The following is a 21,307-nucleotide window of genomic DNA, read 5'->3' on the forward strand; positions in this document are numbered from 1 at the left end:
GTAAAAAGTATCAAATCTTTCAGATCCAATTCATCCTTTGAGTATAGTAGTGGCGAAGGGTGGAAGTAGGCTGTGAAAATCCGACATAAATAGCGCACACTAAACTTTGTCAGTCATACTTATTTATTTTCATTGAACTAAAAATACAACACCCACGGTGGCCGCGCGGCTTAAGCGTTGGACTATAAAGCCGTGGGTCCCAGGTTCAAATCCTGGGCCTGGCAAGTACACATATTGTTTTTCAATTTGTGTGTGTCAGGGTATGGACCTAATAGGTTAAGCAAGTGGCTGACATCAATTTCTCGTAAAAAACAAAATTTGTCAATACAAACTTCCACTCTGTGGAGGCCCATATTATGATCCTATCCATGGTCGAAAAAAAAAATTCAACTTGCCGGAGGTGCTCGTTAGTTTTTAAAATTTCATTATACCCTGCCTAAAGCAAACCATACTAGTTTTGGTATATTATACATACATTCGGTATAATAAGTATATTATATTGGGCGATAGGTACGACAAAAAACAAACCAACACCATCTCTAAATTGTAGTCTTAGTTCAATAAAAACAAATACATAGATACGACTAACAAAGTTTAATGTGCACTATTTATGACGGATCTTAACAGCCTACCTCCACCCTTCGCTACTGAAGTATATTCATAACAAAAACCTAAATTCCTAAAACCAAAAAGTCCATAGCGAGTGGCTGAAAATTATTCTTTTTTACGTACGAATCACTTGCTCTCAGATATTTATCTTATTGTGAAAAATATCAAAATATAAGTTCTTTACAACAGGTATGTTGCTATGTTTTAAAATAGCCTTTTCAATCTGAATTAAATGGTCATACATTATTAGCTATGATATGTTAAAAATTGTGTAGTTCCGCTAACTAATGTCCTGCCTAATCGTATGAATATGAATCGTATGTAGTATAATAATTTCATTATTAGTTATTTGCAGGAATGTCGGTGTATAATCCACTGTGGACTTTCGAAAATCGATCGGCTTACGCGACATTTTTATTGTGACCGTACTTTGAATACAATAATGATAAAGACTATCGCATTAAAACCTTATGTCTCCAGTTGTGGATAAGAAGTGGAAATGCCTTTTAAGTGTCGATAAACTACAGTATTACCGGAAAGCTACGTTACCGAATGTAATATTTAAATAGCATATTAATATTAACTGTTAGATACATACTTATTTGCTTATTTTTAAATTGATTGTGGTTAGTTAGTAAGCCAAGTACATAATATACTATATATATTATTATTTGGACTTATATGTACGTAATAATAACGTATTCTTTCTTTCACAGCTGGAAATTTTATCGATCCGAACCCCTGGCAAGGATTATCTGCGTAAACATTTCACTGCAATCTGACGTTTAGTTTCATAACTGTAGGTTGAATATTATTTTTATCTTATATCTTTTTCTTCTCGTTCCTTCTTTGATTGGGGGTAGGCCTCCACCAGGGCTATCTTTTCTTTATCGTCAGCTACCGAACAGTTGAGTGAAGCTACATTTGTACCAATCACGGATGTTATTAAGCCACGAGATGTTACGTTATTATTACAATATTATTTACTCCATTAAATCCATGTATTTCCAAAATTGCAACAACACTGTCTAAAAATTAATAATCGCCGCATCTCAAATAAACAAATACTGGTCGGAGAACGTGTCGTCCTGTCTCAATGCTATTCTGGCATTTGTTATTTTCACGTTCATAATATATACGTACAAATTACGTGTAACCCTATTTCTCATCGTGTCCGGAAACTTGTACGTATGCAGCAGCTCGCCGTATCACACTTTACCGTGAAATGTTGATCGGAAATATATTGCCGTATATTAAAGATCGTCCAACCTCCTTGGGTCGTATAGTACTTACATAAAATTCATGTCTAAATACAACACGGTTCTTATCGGTTTACACTTTACATGAAGTCAGCAGCAAATAAATTTTGTAAAAAAATAGCTGATATACTGGATTATTTGTTAGGTTAGGTTTTCACTTTTAAATTCATGAATTTTGGCAAAATCAGCTGTGTAAATTGAATTAATGTTCATTTTGAATCTAATAAAATTGGACTCCCGTATAGTATACAGTCATCTCTTTCCGATAAGAAAGCTCACGGCGAACTGTGCCACGGTGAAATGTTTTACCTACAATTTACATGTAACCATTTCTCATTGGCTTACGTTCCTAAATATTTATATTCAATCACGCTTTTAATTGGTTCGTTGTTAATTATTATAAAACTTGTGTTTTTTGTAGTCATTTTGGATACTGTAAAAAATCTGTTCTCTCATATAATTAGCGACGTTTACTACGAGTGTTGTCCTGTAGTATTGTAATAAAATTATCATAGATGAAATAAATTGTGATGTCTGCAATGCTAACATAACCGTCTGATCACCCTGTATGCCTCCGTAATGCAACCACCATATCAGACAGGCACGTGCTAAGTGGTTTTTTGCTTTTCAAGTAGGTAGGTAAAAGCTTCGATTTTATTTGCCATTCTTTCGGATTATTATCTACTGAAACAGGATTTGGGAAAATTAAAACTTTTACAACTCTATGGCGTCTACCAATAAATAGGTACCACTCAGTCGGTATCTATTTTCATTCACTTTTATTTTATATTCTCGTGATATAAAAGGTTTTATTGAAAACCAAAGAATTTTGACTCCAGACAAAAGGAGTCATACACCATTACGTATTAGAATTTTTGATGGCAGTTCGATTTTCAAATCGTGTAATTGTATTACTTACATATTTACATGTTCATTATTTTCCTCTTCTATTGCTTGTCGTAAAAATAAAATGCCGGTTTGCGATCTGGTTTTAAGTATGCTGTATGTTGCTTTGTTTACATAACCTACGTACTCATCTTAAAAATATTGTATTGCTTTTAGCTACCTACATAACATTTTACGAGAAAGTATCTTTCTATGGGTATTTATAGCTAAATTTTATATTCAAATGTCTTCTTTGATATGGCAATATGTGAGATGTGTTCCGGTCAATGACTTTGGACCTTGTCAGCATTATTTCGACAGTGTAAAAATGAGGAAATCATTTAAATTATCGCACAATCGTCGCATCTACCGTCAGCATATTCTACACGCGTGACATTCTTCGACGGGGTTGAAACACTCGGAAGTCCAAAAATGCGGAGGCCATCCGACATACCAATTGCAAACTTCATCAGCAGACTCGCAATTTACCGAATATTCATGTATATACATAGCGGGTCATAGTTGATGAGTTAGTCAGTATAAATATTAGTAGTAATCTTAATCTCAGTCCGATCTGTAATTTCGTGTCAGTCGCTACGCACAGCATTCTCTTCCACCGAGTCTCGGACCTCGGAACAGTATCATAACTTTACCCTGCAATTTTGCAATTCTACTTATTTACTCTTGAGAAATAAAATCGCTCCTTCATTCATCGGAGCAACCTCCAATCTCGACTTTTATCTCTACACCATCTCCCGAAAGATGTATGAAATAACAAATCGAAGTCAAATTTAATTATATATTATCCAATTTATGACTTTTATTAAATATGTATTATGTAAGGTTTATTTTGGCAATATCTGCAAATAGAATTAACCAATTGGATAATTCGAAATTATAGTGGAATGTCATAGTAGAAGTGTGAAGCTTACTTCAAATGAATTAACGTAATCAGTAAAGTAGAGATCCCTTTTCGCTTCAATTTCGTACATTTAGGCTCCATCTAGAAGGTTTGTTTCAACATTTTTGATGACGCCTTCCTTATTTATCATCGTTTAAGTTAAATAACATCATCAAAACTCTTTTTTTTTCTCCTCCTATTTTTAGGTATAATTTAGAAGAGGATTATAATATTATAAAGATATCTTCGTCATGTGACATTACAGCTCACAATCATTGTATTAGGTATTATATTATATTGTATTATATTTTGTATTGTATTAGATATGTACCTAAATATTCAAACAGTAGTGTAGTTATACAATCAAAGAGACAGGCGCTCTAGTAAGCCATCACCATGGGTATGGACATTACAAGTAAGAAACTATCAAATTAGCTATGTAAAACCATTCATTTCATAATATGCATAGTTAGGAAATTTCTGTCCGCATGACGATGGACGTGACCCGAAGTCCCATTCGATTTAAAAAAAATTATAATTTTTATTATATGTATGTTTTTGAGGTTTTTTTAATTACGTCATTTAATCAATATTTATTGTGTGTTAATACGTCGTTCAACTGAGTACCTGAGACTATAAATCCAAAGTGGCAATGCAGTCGCTGTCTTTGGTATTCTACGCTTGAGATATCCAGGGGACTGGATGAAGTATTTTATATACTTGGGGAAACCTATCAATAGTTTTATAATTAATATTTTATTTGTTTATATATATGTACTTCATGGCCCCCACATCCTGAAGCGGGCCCCCAGGCATTGATCTTTGGCGGGGCCCCCTACCTACCACTAAGGGTAAAGCCAGTCTGACGCTCTACAGTGGCGTTTTCTATATGGTGTTCGAGGTCAATAAAAATTCAGTGTATTTTTAGCAATTTTAAACACATTATGGAGAACACACAATAACCAAAAATTGCATTTCACAACCATATATTTATTATAAAATTATAATAACCTTGAAGTAAAATAGCGCCGCAGGCGACTTATTTACTATTAGTGCAAATTTAAGATATCATGTATGTGGTCGAACCGCTACGCCGGGCCTCCCCTAAACCCGGGCTCCTAGACTAGAGCCCTGTCAGCCCCCCCTTGTGGGGGCCATGATGTACTTATATCGTTTAATTTTACACCTTTTGTCGCTTATTTTGTTTTAATCTTTTATTATTAAGTATTATTATTTCTATTTATTAATTATATAGAGAAATAATATCCATAATGCATATTTTGGTTTAGAGGGAAAAACATACATACTTTGTATTTATTATATAAATTATTTAATTTATCAGTACAGTAAAAGGTATGTGATGATTTCTGTTTACTACTATATAGAGACGTTTGGTGTTATTTTCATATTATCATCACCCTCATTCGATAAATTCGAATTGAGAACAAAGCTAATTTAAAAGGCAGGCTTTTACGCCGCGTCCGGAGGCTTAAGCGCGCTTGCGCAAAGCCATCCAGCGATGTCGGCCATTGGACAGGAAATTGCACAATTATGGAGTCGTCTTCAATGCAACAGCGCCGGATTAACATGCCGGGGCCCTGAGACTGTAACGGAAAATAACTGCTTGCAAATACATCCGTTACATTTCGAAGATATAATATAGAATTTGTAAGATCTCATCGTATCCGTATCTTGCTTAGGATTAATAATCCAGGGGACACATAACTGTTATGTGAATCAATTAAAGTTTGTTTCGCTTCGAGTATGCTTTCGTTTCATCCATTTTAGTTTCGAAGCTCATTTTGTTTTATAAAACATTTTTTCATGTTTTTAAGGGATAGTGTAAGCGCGCACACAGAACAATTGAAAGGCGCGGTCCATTTCTAAAATTTATAATTATATAAAAATAGTAATAAATTTCGGATAACACGGCACTTCGAAATGACTGTCACATTGATTTTAGTTTGAGTTGAAAGGTTTACATTATACTTTGGAATTTTGATATGGTGAGAGACGCGGAACAGTGGCGCGTGTCGACTACATTGTAGGAAGGCTGAATGACAACTGTATCATTTCCGTTGCGTTGTTGTCTATGCTCTATACCACAACATGACAGTTGTAAGGTTAAATCCAAAACCTTTACACATACACACCATCTATTGATAATTTGAGCATTTCGACGAAACCTACTCTCAAATAATGGTAGTTGTAGGTACGTGGAGGTCTGTGACACTGACCGGTTCAGAGACACAGTTGTGAAAAATTGTCTTTTGCGATAACCTGTCAATACAATATGTAATCCAATACAAAAGTAACTATGTTGTCAGGACTTTTTATGCATATGTTATTTTTTAAACTAAAATGTCGATACCTTCTAACGAAGCGACCGCATTGTCGGGGCTTCATTGAAAACCCGGAACTGCTCTCAAAAGTTGTAGTATTTATTTTCGTTCTTCCATTCGACATCTTTTGTAATGTGCCTCCTCTATGCAACGCACGCCCTGCCAACCCCTACGGGACGTCACTGAATATATTATGCATATTCAGTGATAAGTTATTTATTTTTTGTTTACGTAGGTACTTTTGTTGTGTAAATGTATTTTTCATGCACTGATTTTTTGTTTTCGCATTTCTGTCTTATCAATCTGTTTTGTGGTGGCTACCTAAGTCTTGGTTGGTTGATCCACGTTCCCAGATCACTTTTGTAGCCTGCGATACGCCCAACGGGTTAGTTGATGGGCTTTATCTAATTGTCGAAAATACTAAATTAATCCTAGATTCGGTCCCATTTGAAACTATCGGAACAGGTGTCTGTCGCCGGAAGTCGAGTATAGCGCCGCCAACTAAAGAAGTTGAAACTCGCGCTGTTGCGACATTTGCAGTTTCCGGTGGAGCCGCGGATGACCATTGACCAATGCAGAGGCGCGCTTGAAAATGGGCGACAAATTTGAAATTACCCCCACTCTGTTTTTTTTTTACCTAATTATTGTTTTTTTTTTGTAACGCCTTTATCTTTGGATCCAATACTTACATAAGTACATGAAGTTTGCTATCACTCAGTCCTGATTGCATAAAATCGATTGACAAAATTTGTCCGGCGACAAAACATAGCGACCTTTATTTTGGGTATCTGCTCCTAAGAAATTGCCTGGCATACAAACTTTTGATGCTTCACATTCAAACGTAGGACCTCGATCTAGACTGAGTGTTTTGTTTGGAGGGGTCTATGTTTGTGTTGTCCATTCATTCCCGACCGCATACCAAATTAATAATATAGAAATGCGAACGCCAGTCGCCATAGACTTTGAAGCGGGATGTTGTTTATGACTTCATGACGGTCAGGCCATAAAATTCATGTAAAAAAATGAATTAAACATTGTTACTATCACACTCAAAATGTAACACACTTTTCATTATTATCATCTTCCCTCGTTATACCCAACATGCATCTTTCGATTAACGAAATATATTAGTTTGATTTTATGTTGTTTTCAGGTTCCATGTACACGGTGCTAAGGCGTCGTCACGGTAAACTCCTGACAGAAGAAGTGGACAGGCTGTCGTCAAGCTTCACAGTCGCTGCTCATCTTCCAGTGGTGGAGAGCTTCCGCCTTACTGATGAGGTCAGGAAACAGACGTCAGGACTGGCTAGCCTACAGCTGGTCTTCAGCCATTGGGAGGTAAAAGTCTTATTTTTTTTATTACAATCTGACTTATCATGTACAACGTTTCGTCTAATAGCCCGATGCATGGGATGTCATGAATCACTATTAGCTATTTATCAATCGGCTGTTAAGGAATCATCAAATAATTTTTTAACAAAAACATGCGCATATTATGACTAGTGACAGGTGACATTCTGCCATTTGCGACTTGCATTAGGTATCCACGCAAAAAATATTTAATAATTGTAAATATTCATTATGTCGATTAAATACGCAAATACGAACGACTATCAATACTAAATAATATATTTCATTGTAATATGGCATTTAAGTTCGTAAAAACTCGCATTACCCTCTATTTTTATTTGTTAATTGTTAACACTTACTGGTTGAGCTTTTAAGTGGACTGTAAGTATTTTAAGGGATGATGAGGAGGTCGGATCTAGAGGTGGGGGTGATGGAACAGAATGCCAGACACTGACCTTTGTGATGATGTTCGATGGCTCCGTGGTCTGGTTTCAACTGTCAATCGGGCGGTATCGTTGTTTTGGGTCAAACGGTTCGTACACTCCCGCACTTTATGACACAGTTTATGGATTATATGTGAGGGTGTATGAATGATGATGATAGATTTTGAATGAGTCTGTGTATATTGAGTCAATCATTTAAGCGACGGAAAGCTATTAGAAGCCCGCACGCGTCCGCTGTCGAGATGCAACTGAATGTCTCTTTGCAATACGGTCTCTCATCACGCATAATTGCTTATACATTGTCTGGTAACAATAACACTGGGGATTAGGAAGTGGGTGAAGAGATAAGGAGTGGAATGGGAACATAAATGGCCCAACCACTTACTTTATATCATGTGAACGTTTTAATTTATAATTTGTCATGTTAATAATTATAATATGTAAAATAAATAAATTTGAATTTGAATTCGATGACACATTTCAACACAATATGATATTATCGCCATGTCAACAAAACATATTACTGTGGGTATAGTCTATCATGGCCCTCGTAGTCCAGTGCGTATGTTGCTGGCCTTTCATCTGTGGGCTCCGAGTTCGACTCGGTGAGGTCACAATATGTTTATATGATTTTTTCAAAGCCTATGTGCTTGTGGTTGCGTCTCTTCTTTTACTAAATACACTACTATCATTGAGCCTCATTGCATGTCATATACATATAAGAATATTTAAATAATATATGGATATATAATGTATACGTTTACAATAATTAACACCACAGAACAGAATAATAAGTAAAATTCAGATAGATTATACCCCAATACACTACATTTTGAAGCAGGGTTTTGAATATGTGAATGTCCTACGAATATGAAACACACATTATAGACGTGCAATTGTGTATGTTGCAACTTTCAAATATACCATTATTGAATGAGCGTTAGTGCATAAACCGAGAGCAGTTGTCAGAACGAAGGGCAAGATTAGAATGACGTATTCTTGACACGTGTTTAAGTTAATTCCACATTATTCTACACTCAAGATCGGTGCCTGTTACTCCACGCCCGTTAGGTATTTCAGTTCCCATTAATTATGTGATTCCTGATTAAAACACTGAGATAATTAATCGATAAATTATTTATAGTTTATATTAACTATTAATTTATAATGTGCCTTTTGCATACGTTTTCTATTGTATGACAATTAAAAAATATTTTAATAATTATCGGGAATGGAAATTCAGAAAATGGCAATAATTCTGATGCGACGTTGCCACACTATCTCGCAGTGGCGAAGGGTGGAGGTAGGCTGTTAAGATTCGCTATAAATAGTGCACACTAAACTTTTTTAGTCATATGTATTTGTTTTTATTGAACTAAGACTACAATTTACAGATGGTGTTACTTAGTTTTTAAAAATCAATTAAACCCTGCCTAAACGAAACCATAATAGTTTTGGTCTAATTTGGGCAATACGATAAAATTGTGCACACTTTTTCATTCATAGTTATTTGTTTTCGTTGGATTAAAAATACATATTACACATATTGTTGGTTAATTTTTTTAATTCATTAAGCCCTGCCTAAACCAAACTATAATAAATAAAAAATATTATTCTATTTATAAAATATTCAAAGTTATATATGATTTAATTGCATATTTTTAGATATTTTATAGATAGACATGTATTTTTTGACTATTATCTATTATGGCTTGGTTTCTCAGAGTTTAATTGAATTTTAAAAACTAACCAACACTATCTGTAAATTGTAGTCTTATATCAATGAAAACAAATATGTATGTCTGAAAAAGTTTAATGTGCACTGTTTATGGCGGATCTTAACAGCCTACCTCCACCCTTCGCCACTGCTATCTCGTTGCATTCACGTTTTAATTGTATTTTTGTCTATGCATGTAATTTTGACGTAATTTCGATTTCATGCAACTCGTTATTCTATATTAATATTATATCGGACGTAGATATTTAAATAATGTCTACTTACTTACATATTTTTTTCTTTGAGTACCTTTTTTTAAACTAATTAAAAAAATAAGGTACCTACCTCTAATTCTTACTAAAAATATATATTATGTATTCATCGACAGTATAACGTGGTTTCTACGGAAATTTGAATAAAACATAATTTGAATTAAATTCTTAAGAACGTCCAAAGACTCACTGTTAAAAAATGTGGATAATTAGTCGTGCCAAATAAAAATGGGAAGCATTTATTAACATAATAAAAATCTTATTCTTGGACTAAAAAAGAATCAGATTCAAAGAAGCCGCAAAATAATTAATTTAATATTCCTATTAAATTTATATTATGTTGACACACATTTTATTTTATGCATAATATCGTCGCCGTATAGAAAAAAGGCACTAACAATCATTTACTTATAACGGGCATCAAATTAGTACTATACTGCCCTTCCAAGAAAGAAGGCAGTAACTGACTCTCACACACTTTCGAGGTAAATGACATATAATGTGTTTTTTTGTCGAATTGTAGTACTGTGAATTAATAAAAACGGTGATATTTTTTATTAAAAGAATGTTAAAATACAAACAAAGTAATAATAAAACAAGCATTAACTGTAAATTGGTGCAATGACTGCCTTTTTGCTAAGAAATGTGTATTATTAATTTAGCAGATGTCCATTTTTTCACTAATGATTTTAACGGTATTTTAGAGACAGAATATACATATACCTCTCAAAATTACCTAACGGAAGGCATTCATAACTCACAAATTTTGCGAGTTACTGCCTTCTTCCTTGGAAGGGCAGTATAGCTGAAACCAGCCATTTTTCTGATTCTCACCAAAATTGACATTTGTGTTCAGTATTGTTTGACAAAATCATCACCGACCTACAGAGCTTACTTTTCATAATTTATAAAACAAAAATCTTGCTACATTGGTATACGATCCTTTAACTTTGAAACGTAAGTATATTAACATTACGCAGTGAGGTTGGTACGCGAATCGCGTTTATATTGAAGCAGCGCCATCTTTAGATTAATAAAGTCTGAGCATATCTTTTTGCACAAGCAACGAGTGGTCTACTGTTCAGCTGTCAAAATCAGATCCCAGATTGCTTGACATATTGATTCGCCCTTTCTCGTTTCAAATTGAATTATGAAAAATTCTCAAATCAAATATATTAATAAATTATAAATAATATACATTCCTGTTATTCATCAGCTGTCAAAGTCAGACTAGTCCTTCACACAAAAACCGGTGGTAATATCGATTTCCAAAAAATATGTAGCATTGATCTATGCATTATATTTGTAGAAGGTGTGTTAATGCTAGTGTATTATTTACCATGTAACTTATCTATTCAAATCAAACCATTCCCTGTGTGAACAGGACAAACGCGTCAGTATGAGCACTCTATAGAATAATGACAGGCAATGACAGGTCATCCATAGACAACAACGGGAGGGGCGGAATAGTAGGACTAGTCGTTGTGAATGTATCAGCTTTCTACTTCAATCGGCAATGATCGAAGTGATCAAATTTCTGACGTTTCCATTCTGGTTTTGTCTATGCTCATTTCTAGAGCATATACATGTCAGTTGTATGAAGTTAGGTAAAATACATAAGTAGGTACCTAACGAATTGGCATACAATGTGTAGCTAAAATAAAGGGGCGGCATTCTAAGACTGCTTACGGGCGGCTTTTTGCCCAGGGTCGTCGCGACATATTTATCTCCATTGATGAGAGCAGACTCGGAGTATGTATATGTAATATTTCGATACAAATAATAACGATTCTCATAAGGTGAAGGTGTGAAACCATCATATGGTCAAGTTAGTAGGCGCAAGTTATTGACATTAACAGGTTATTAAAAACGGGTCGGGTGAACCCACGCGCGCATTTCTGACTTTCTCTTTAAAATTTTCAGCCCAATAACACAACTTTGAATATTTTTCTAAATAGCTCAACGCAGAATACGGACAATTGATATTGTAGGAGTGGGTACTTAGTGTCTTGCCATGCAGTGACGTCCCTAGACAAAATGGCGCCCTTAACGCATTCGCTGCTGAAGAGATAATGAGATTTTAATTGCCCCCTTTAAAATGCACGTTAATTACATCGATCGGCCGCCTGGTCATTAAGCGCCATGTGCGTCTTCCGCGTCCAAAGTATTAAGCAGATGCCTTTCCTGCATCTAGCACTGATAAATTACCTCACGTTTGATGCTCCGTAAATACCACAGAACAGATTAATAAATATAATTCAGATAGGCTATACCCCATTGCATATATTTTGAAGCAGGGTTTTGAATGTGTGAGTATCCAACGAAAATGAATCACACGTTATAGACGTGCAATAGTGTGTGTTTCAACTTTCAAATACACCAATATTGAATGAGCGTCAGTGCATAACCGTGAGAACGAAAGACAAGCTCAGAATGACGTATTCTTGACTGTGTCCGGAAACTTGTACGTATGCAGTTCGCCGTATTCAATGACATTATTAATAGACAACGCACTCAATACAGTAGCTAGCAAGTAAATTCGCGCTTAGCGACATTCGCACATGTATAGGTAGACGTCCCGCAATTTCTTCATAATGCGATATCACGCATCGGGAATTTATAGCAATATGACCTTTATTGTAATGGCGTTAGAACAGTGCTTCTAGTGTCAATGTTCATTTGAGCAAACCCGTTCGAACCGAACCATTCGGCAGACCCGACAAAAAGCATCGGGAATTTATAGCAATATCACCTTTAATGTAATGGCGTTAGAACAGATTATGCCATTCGGCAGACCCGACAAAAAAGTGAGTGTCATTTTTTTTCCAGATGCTTCGTCCATATTAATGTCATTGGCCGTATTACACTTCACCGTGAAATGTTGTATAATGGAAATATATGGCCGTATATTAAAGACCGTCCAACCTCTTCGGGTCTTATAGTACTGACTTTATGTCTTAATAAAACACGGCTCTTGTCGGTTTACAGTGTTTACACTAATACAGGAGGCCAGCAACAAACAAATTTTTAAAATAGTCGATATACTGGATTATTTGGTAGGTTATGTATTTTCATTCCTAAATTCATGAATTTTACCAAAATCAGCTATGAAAATTGAATTAATGTTCATGTTGAATATAATAAAATTGGAGACTAGTATACAGTCATCTTTTTCCGATAAGAAAGCTCACGACGAACTGAAACAAATTACATGTAACCATTTTTGACACGTGTTTAACTTTATTCCATATTCTTCTACACTCGAGATCGGTTACCTTTAATCCCATTAATTCTGTGTTCCCTGGAAAATACGAAGTGCCAGAAGACCACTTTTTCCATGGCCTGATGGTCTATAAAGAGACTTGTTAGAGCTAAGACTACTCCACTAAATGAGAGTGGAAGAATTTATTTGAAGCTGCTAACGATCACCACGTGCTATAGTGCCAGAGAAAAGGAAGAAGAAGAATAATACTTCGATCACTTGTTTATTATGTATATCGAAATCTGTAAATTAATTAATTTCTTATAAGTCACTAAAACGATGTTTTAGTATTGAGCCTTCGCCAATGGGTCAACGTAGTATTATATGTGAAAAGTAAGTCAACTTGATTGATAATCTTCCATGCGTATCTCTATTTTCTATCGCCAGCATCCTATGTAGCCTATTGTTAGACAGTTCTTTTGAAAAGCTTCGCGGTATAGAATATAGAATAAGCTAAAAGTCAACACCTGTCCAGCTGCATTTCATTGGACAAAACCATTCAACATTTCAAACACACATTCACATTGTGTTTTGTGGATTTAATTTAGTACAATATATTATATTTGCTATTAAATAAGTAAATTCGTTTTCTAATATTTTTAATTTCTTCGTATTCACATCAAATGTATTTTCCACCATACGTATTTTGTCTACGTCTTACCTATCTACTATTCAAGTTTAAAATAATTTTATAATTATAATATGTTGAATTTAAAGTTACTTTATATAAACCTCCACTACTGGAAGGACGAGACATTAGCGCTGCAGGCGAAAAAAATCACGTAAAAAGATATAGGTATTATAATATTAGCCATTTCTACTTTAGGTACTACACTTTAGGGTTATTTCGGATCTCGGAAATGTGTTATGTAGTATGAGCTATGGCACAATGGTGAAGGTTGGAGGTAGGCTGTTAATATCCGATATAAAGATTGCACACAAAACTTTGTCAATCAAATGCATTTATTTTCATTGAAATAATACTACAATGTGAAGATAGTGTTTGTTAGTTTTTTAAATTGAATTAAACCTTGCCCAATCCAAGACACATCCCTGTACATCTTTGGAAAAAAAATTCTCCCCCGTATATATCGACCGATCAGGGATGGCACCAATTGGAGGAGAAGATATAATGCTGAGCTCTACGGGCTGTACGAAGATTGCAGCGCAGTTCAATCAATTAAGAGTGGGAGACTGCGATGGCTAGGTCATGTGCACCGTATGAATGACAATGAACCGGCAAAGAGAGTGATGTCCAGCAATCCAATAGGACGTAGAAGAAGAGGGAGGCCAAAGATTCGCTGGTTGGATGGAGCTGCCAGTGACTGCCGTATTCTGGGGGTACTAAATTAGAAAGCGGCCACACTGGATAGGGACAGGTGAAGGGAGTTGTTGGAGGAAGCCAGGACCCACACCGGGTTGTTGCGCCTCTGATGATGATGATAATCCAAGACACAGTTAACAATAAATAATAAAAAAATATTCATTTATCTATAAAATATCTAAAATTATGCCATTGAACCATACATAATTTTAGCTATTTTATAGATTGAAGAATATTTTTTATCGATTATGGTTTGGGGTTAAGCAAGGCTTGATGAATTTTATAACACTAACCAACACCATCTGTAATATATATTCTTAATTCAACGAAAACAAATAATTATGACTGAAAATTGTGCACCATTTTGTCAGATCGCCCATAGCATACCTAAACTATTATGGTTTCTTTTAGGTAGGGTTTAATTAAATTTTAAAAACTAACCAGCACCATCTGCAAATTATATTATTAGTTCAATGAAAACGAATAAGTATGACTGACGTGCACTATTTATGTCTTAGACTATAGATACATCTAGACGCCACCCGTTGCATTGCTAAATGAAGCCGCGTGCCTTGCGTTTGGTTTGTGGGCGAGCGAACACATTCGTCTACATTGTACATTATGTTCGAGACCATAGACCATTTCGCTAGTGCTCGCCCAAAGTGCTCGCACTAGACGCTCAGAATTAAAATATAATTTTCTATTTAGTTATAGTATAGTATTTTTTATAGTATTTTTAAGCGGTCAAAATGCAACCATTAGGTAAAGATATCCATAATTTAAGTTATTTTAAAGAAACACTAGGTCACTGATATTAAAATATATAATAAAATACAAATAAATTATCACGAACATGTATCAACTTACCTATGAAACGTAATACCATCTTCTTGCTTATCAGTACGGCTACCACATTTTAAGACAACACACAGAACCATCTTTTCTACTTAATTAACTAAAAATATTTACCATTGACTTTGTGTTTAACACAAAAAATATCAATTTTAGCAACTCGAGCTCGCAAGTTATCGACGCTATGTGAAGCGTTTCGCCCCGATTTGATGGCGATACTTTTGGAAACTAGCTCACAGATATGTAGACCTTTTATCTTACTCTAGCGCGTGTCGCAGAGATTGTAAGGGTGCCGAATACTTTCTCACTCGCACTCATGCATCGTTTTTGTTCAGGCCTTGATTTATGTCGAATTGTCAGTTAAAATAGAAAACATGCAGACACGGGCGTTCTACTAACTACTCGTACCTACCTACTCGTAGATGAGTAATATAAACTTGGTACTTATATAAAAAATAAATTCTAAACATACAGTTGCAAACAGAAGTTGAAACAGAGTTTGAAGTGTATGATAGATAGGTCGGTATGTGTTAATGTGCATTTTCTTTACATTCCACTGCATTTATGTTACCTTTGATATCATTCATCTTATTGTTGGCATGGTGAATGATTCAATATAGGTATAAAAGTGAGCTGCAGTCAATAATATTCTATCCAACTAATGTTGTTTTCTTCTCGGAAAGAATGCGGTGGGATCAGAATAAATAAACTGACACTATATTATATAGCATTTATGAAGTTTGCTCTCTATTCAATAGAAAATACAGGCCTGGATCTTTTTATTCGAAAGTATATAAAAAAAATTACAAGATAAAAAGAACTTTTTATATACAACGTTTTTAAATTCTGTTGAACCATATAAACTTGACTTGACTAGCTTAAACGATCAAAAAAATTTGTACTTGACATATCATATTGATTTCCATAGTAACGCACGTATATATTAATAATTTAGTTGCTAGGACTAAATAATAACTTTTCATACAAAACAGAATTAACTGAAAATGAATTCAATTCTACTTAAAGATGGCTAAAAGTATTAAAAAAATGCATCGGCATCGTGTTCTGATATATTCTCAAAGTTTCAAATGTCTAGCTAGTCGGGAAGTTAGTTAAAAATCGATTGCAAGATTTGTACCGGACAAAGAACCACCGGACAAATAATAATACGAGCTAAGAAAAACGTTGTAAAATAATATAGCAAGTATCAATAATGATTGATGTAGGTACTTCATACACAATACGGACTATACTGCTCTGCTAAGTAAAAATGTTACATATAAATTGTGCATATTTCATTTCACAGTAGAACAGTTCGCCGTGAGCTTTCTTATCGAAAAGAGTTGACCGTATACTATACGGTCATCTCTATAGCACCGAGATGAAAAAATTACGCGTTGTTCGTGGAGCATTTTCATAGCCGATTTTACAAAATTTATGAATTCAAGATTGAAAACCTAACCTAACCTAACAAATAATCCAGTATATCGGCTATTTTCGAAAATTTGTTTGCCGCTGGCTTCCCGTAAACCGACAAGAACCGTGATTTATTTAGACATGATTTTATCTCAGTACTATACTACCACGGAGACGAAGTAAAAAAAATAATGTTTTTTGGTTTTAGTGAAATGAGAACCCAAGTTTTAAACCACATTTTACTTAGCAGAGGAGTATAATACAGATGTCTGTAGACTATCAAAGAGGTTTCACAAAATGTTTTGTGACATTTCTTTTAAAATCATTCTTTTATAAAAATGCAAGAGGGCAAGCTAGTATTTTATAAAAGCTTTACAGCGATTAGAAATGCAGGAATTAAATAATTTGATTTTTTACGATGTATTAAAAACCTGTATTAATATAAATCTGTACTACATAATATTTAATGTTATATTTTTCCTGAAATGTCATAGTTCTGTTTATCGGTGTTCTGTTTTGTCACCGTTCTGTTTGTTCATGTTCTGCGTGTTCATGTTATATTATATTATCATGTTTGTTTATAAACCAATTTTTATACATTCTTTAAATCTACAGAATTTCGAAAATTTCATTTGGCAATACTGCAAAACACTCTCCACCATAGACTAATGTTTGATAAAAGGTAGTGTCATGCTATTACCTTTTATAAAAGATAAATTTATGAAAGACGTACTTTACACTGTGAAAGGTTTTACAAAATGTTGTTCATAAAAAATATTATTTCATACCGGCCCAACCACAGTATAGAGTCGAATCGTAATGGGATATTTCTCTTACAAAACATAGAGCTACGAAACGATATTTAAATTTGGTAAATTAATGTATGTAACACAAATATTCCTCATTTTATTTTATTTCATTTAAAATGTGGACTTTAACGAAATTCCCAACAGATCAGTCCACCTCTGTGCACCGTAAAATCGATAACAAGAAGCGCTAATGAAAGCAGAATTCTACCTACACACATCCTCCACAAAGGCATTATAAATCATTTATTTACCACAGCGCATACACACAAACGTATAAAAACTGCAGAAGCTTTTCGCGAATTTAAGAGCTTAAATTTTTTTCATTCATAAAAGCTGCACCGGGTGTTTGATATTATTTACCAATACGATTTTTTAACGTATTACATATTTTGTCTAAAAGTTAAAAATATATTTTCTTGAGTTCTTTTCCCTACATGGCTCCGACCGACAGCTACATATAAATAATTACAAGATAAAAAGAACTTTTTAAATTTTTCTGTTGAATCATATAAACTTGACAATTATATGTATTAATAAAAAAAATAATATTATACTTGATAGAAATACTGAATAAATATAGAATATTGAAATGTCATTTTGACATTTCATATTGATTTCCATAGTAACGCACGTATATATTAATAATTTAGTTGATAGTACCCGCTTAGCAACCAACAATAATAACTTTCCATACAAAACAGAATTAACTGAAAATGAATTCAATTTTGTTTAAAAATGCTAAAATTATTAAAAGAATGCATTGTCGTCGTGTTCTGATATATTCTAAAAGTTTCAAATGTCTAGCTAGTCGAGAAGTTAGTTAAAAATCTTCAATCGTCCAATACAAATCTTGGACAAACAAGAAAAAATGTGTACTGGACACATAAGGAAAAATCTGTACCGGACAAACAAGAATACGAGCTAATGAAAACGTGGTAAAAATACAATATTTGTTTTTTCAAATTACCTTCCCTAACAATTCCAATTTTGAATAATGTTTGCATATTTTGGATTCGGTTCACTGATTTATTCGCATTTAAAAAATCTTGATTTTAGTAGGCATTTTTATTGAAATTCATAATTATTACGACTTATTCTATTACACTATATTCAGGCCGTGGCACAAAATTGCTAATTTTGATCATAGTGGTGGTTATTGCTTATACATGCAATATGATAAACTGTTTTTATAAAATAAAGATTATTTCATGTTGAAAAAAATTGTAAATCATATGAACGAAATGTGCGATCGAAAATCTTCATCTACTGCGAATGTGTTCCCGCGTTGCATTCGCAGTTAAACACTAACTATCACTACCATCGTAAATTGCAATTTAGTGCCGCGATTATGTCACACCTGACATTTATGTCGTTCGTTGTTAGTGTGGGTTCTTACAAGGTTTGATATTATATTGTTATTATTCGCCAGCTGGTGGTCCTATCGGACTGTTCGATCTGGTCGCCACAGAGGTCATTTTTTTTGCATTTAGAAAATTTGTGGTGTCATACTGGCAACGTGGAGATCTTGATCTTGAACATAGATTGTTTGGCTGTTTTGAATTAGCTTTTGTTATTTACTACAATCTTTCATCTTGCTTCTATGTGACCCTTTCCCATGGGCACTCTTAAAGTCATGTAAATCCAGTTAAGGCACGCGACTTGTGCGCATGGTGACCTCAGTCTTGGGTAACTGCTGATACATGTTCAGTCTTAAAAAAAATCTGGTACTCCACATCCAAGCGTAGGGTCTTGTGATACGCCCAATTAAGACCGAGTGTTGTGCAGGGGGTGTGGTATAGTGACGGTTATTATTATTAATCACTGGTCTGGCAGGACACTAAAGAGTCCCACGTGGCATACTAGTTGAAAAGCACTGGTTTAAACTGTTTAGTGCCGCTGGTTATTATTACTATTATTTAAATGGTTTGTATCAACGCTTACGTTTTGTTTTATTTTTCGATTTATTTTTTGTGCTCTCGTTTCAGACGTTAAAAATCATATTAAAACATAGATCACTGTTCCAGAAAAACATTCAATTAATATTTCAACCTGTTAAACCCTCATCACAGCTAATTTCAGCCCGCGATTGTTTCTTGGATATTGTAATCGAAAGGCAATAAAACAAAAATGATAATGCCTACAACTTAAAAATAAAATTAAAACCCTGCTTCAGTGCACCGAAATATTGGTATTTTTTCCATCTTATCTGAGATCAATTTAATAGACCAGATAGTTTTTGTTGTTTTCTTTCTAATATTCCTATATGTTACTACTGGGTGACAAAGAATAAATTGGCAGAAATTTTATAGTAACCAATATCAAATTGGTACCCCTCAATGGCCTCAATGTTAAGTACCTATACGGTGTAAAATACAACCCGGAGTTTCCTTATCTTCTTGCGTCTCTAATTTTGGTAATTGATCTACTAAACAACCGAATGATGTCCAATAGTCTCGTCATGATAACGTAATTCCTCTGAAACTCGGAAAATATAACTTCTTAAATCAGTATTTTTCGTCTTATAACTCTCAATTAATCACAGTTATTTATCGTTATAAATAATATATATCACGCTGGTAAAAATGTCAATTCGAATGTTTTCTTTTTCGGGTGAAGTTTTTTAGTCGATTTTTACAATCAAAGAGAACAATGAGCACAGCGTCATTTTAAACTTAAACGTAACACGTTACCTTGAGGTTCGATAGTTTTGGCACGAAGCAAGACATAGTCGAAGGTCTCCGAGCGAGAGAATCGATGCATTAGGATTGGATATTGGTGCGATCGACGATAGCAACCGGAACACTAATCATATTGGCTCTGCCAAATTCCTACGCACAAGAATATATCGTCAAAACCCTAATAATAAATCAATAGACGATAATCAATCACACTAATTTCTATTACTACTCGTACATTCAAGAGGTGTAAAATCCTCAATACTTAGTAAAAACAATGGCAACTTATTGGGAATACTGATTTATATACGCCTATTGATTGTATTATTGGTGAGAGGTTTATTACAAACACTTCAACTCTTCATAATTTGTTTGTTATATTTTTTATTGTGATCCTTGACTTAATAGGTAGGTGATAAAGTTTTTACCTACTTTATTGTATTAATTTATTATATAAGTTAGAATTAATTGTATTCGCTATCAGTGTGTATTTACCTTTTGGTGAGTGCACACAGTGCCTGACGATGCCGAAAGGCGAAACCCGGCTCGCAAACACAACTCAAATTGAATAGTGCAAAACTTAAATCCATTAGAATTTAAATTCAAATTCCATCAAGAACCCTCGGTCGATAGTATTAATATTTTAAATATATCTTTTATCATAAGAAGAAGTTTCAATTTTCTAATTTCTTAATCTCCATATAAAGTAGGTTTTTTGAAGACTTGCGGTGTTTGTTATAGAGGTGAGTTAGAAATACTGTCACCAGTTTGTGTACTCAAGTCTCGGCATGCTACTACCCATACTCAGTACGTGTGGCCCAATAAACTTGTTCGATGTTTGATGTATATGATGATTGCTATAGGTACTTAAATGATAACTTCGGTGTATAATTTAGGAAACACTACTTTAGATCACCACACTGCCCTTAACCTCAGTGATAGGTAGGTGGGCCCGCCAAAGATCCTGGCCTGGGGGCCCGCTTCAAGATAGAAGAATAATATAATACTTTCTCAAGAAAAGTAATGCAGGTTGTAAGTAAAGTACTGTTACCATTCGTAAAGTCATAGGTATTTATGCGAAACGGGATGTTCTGCATTAGCTGCAATGAAATCCAAATATCGACCCCGTTTAGTAGAAAATGAGCACTTTGTGCTAATTAACAAGCAGATCCACCGCATGAAAAACAAATA

At 34.3% G+C, this 21,307-nt stretch overlaps 1 protein-coding gene across 2 annotated transcripts in view; it reads left to right on the plus strand.

Moving 5' to 3' along the window:
• The window catches only part of LOC147072894 (elongation factor-like GTPase 1), a 468,820-nt gene that overhangs the window by 421,224 nt on the left and 26,289 nt on the right, over window positions 1-21,307 (plus strand). For both annotated transcript variants that reach the window (XM_085945747.1, XM_085945748.1), the window contains exon 11: window positions 7,150-7,334. In XM_085945747.1, the coding sequence (XP_085801873.1) occupies window positions 7,150-7,334 (185 nt within the window). The remainder of the gene's footprint in view (window positions 1-7,149; window positions 7,335-21,307) is intronic.

Source organism: Rhyacophila brunnea, unplaced genomic scaffold (genome assembly GCF_057557595.1).
Source record: "Rhyacophila brunnea isolate RB1 unplaced genomic scaffold, BYU_Rbru_1.0 scaffold_19, whole genome shotgun sequence".
Lineage (NCBI taxonomy): Eukaryota > Metazoa > Arthropoda > Insecta > Trichoptera > Rhyacophilidae > Rhyacophila > Rhyacophila brunnea.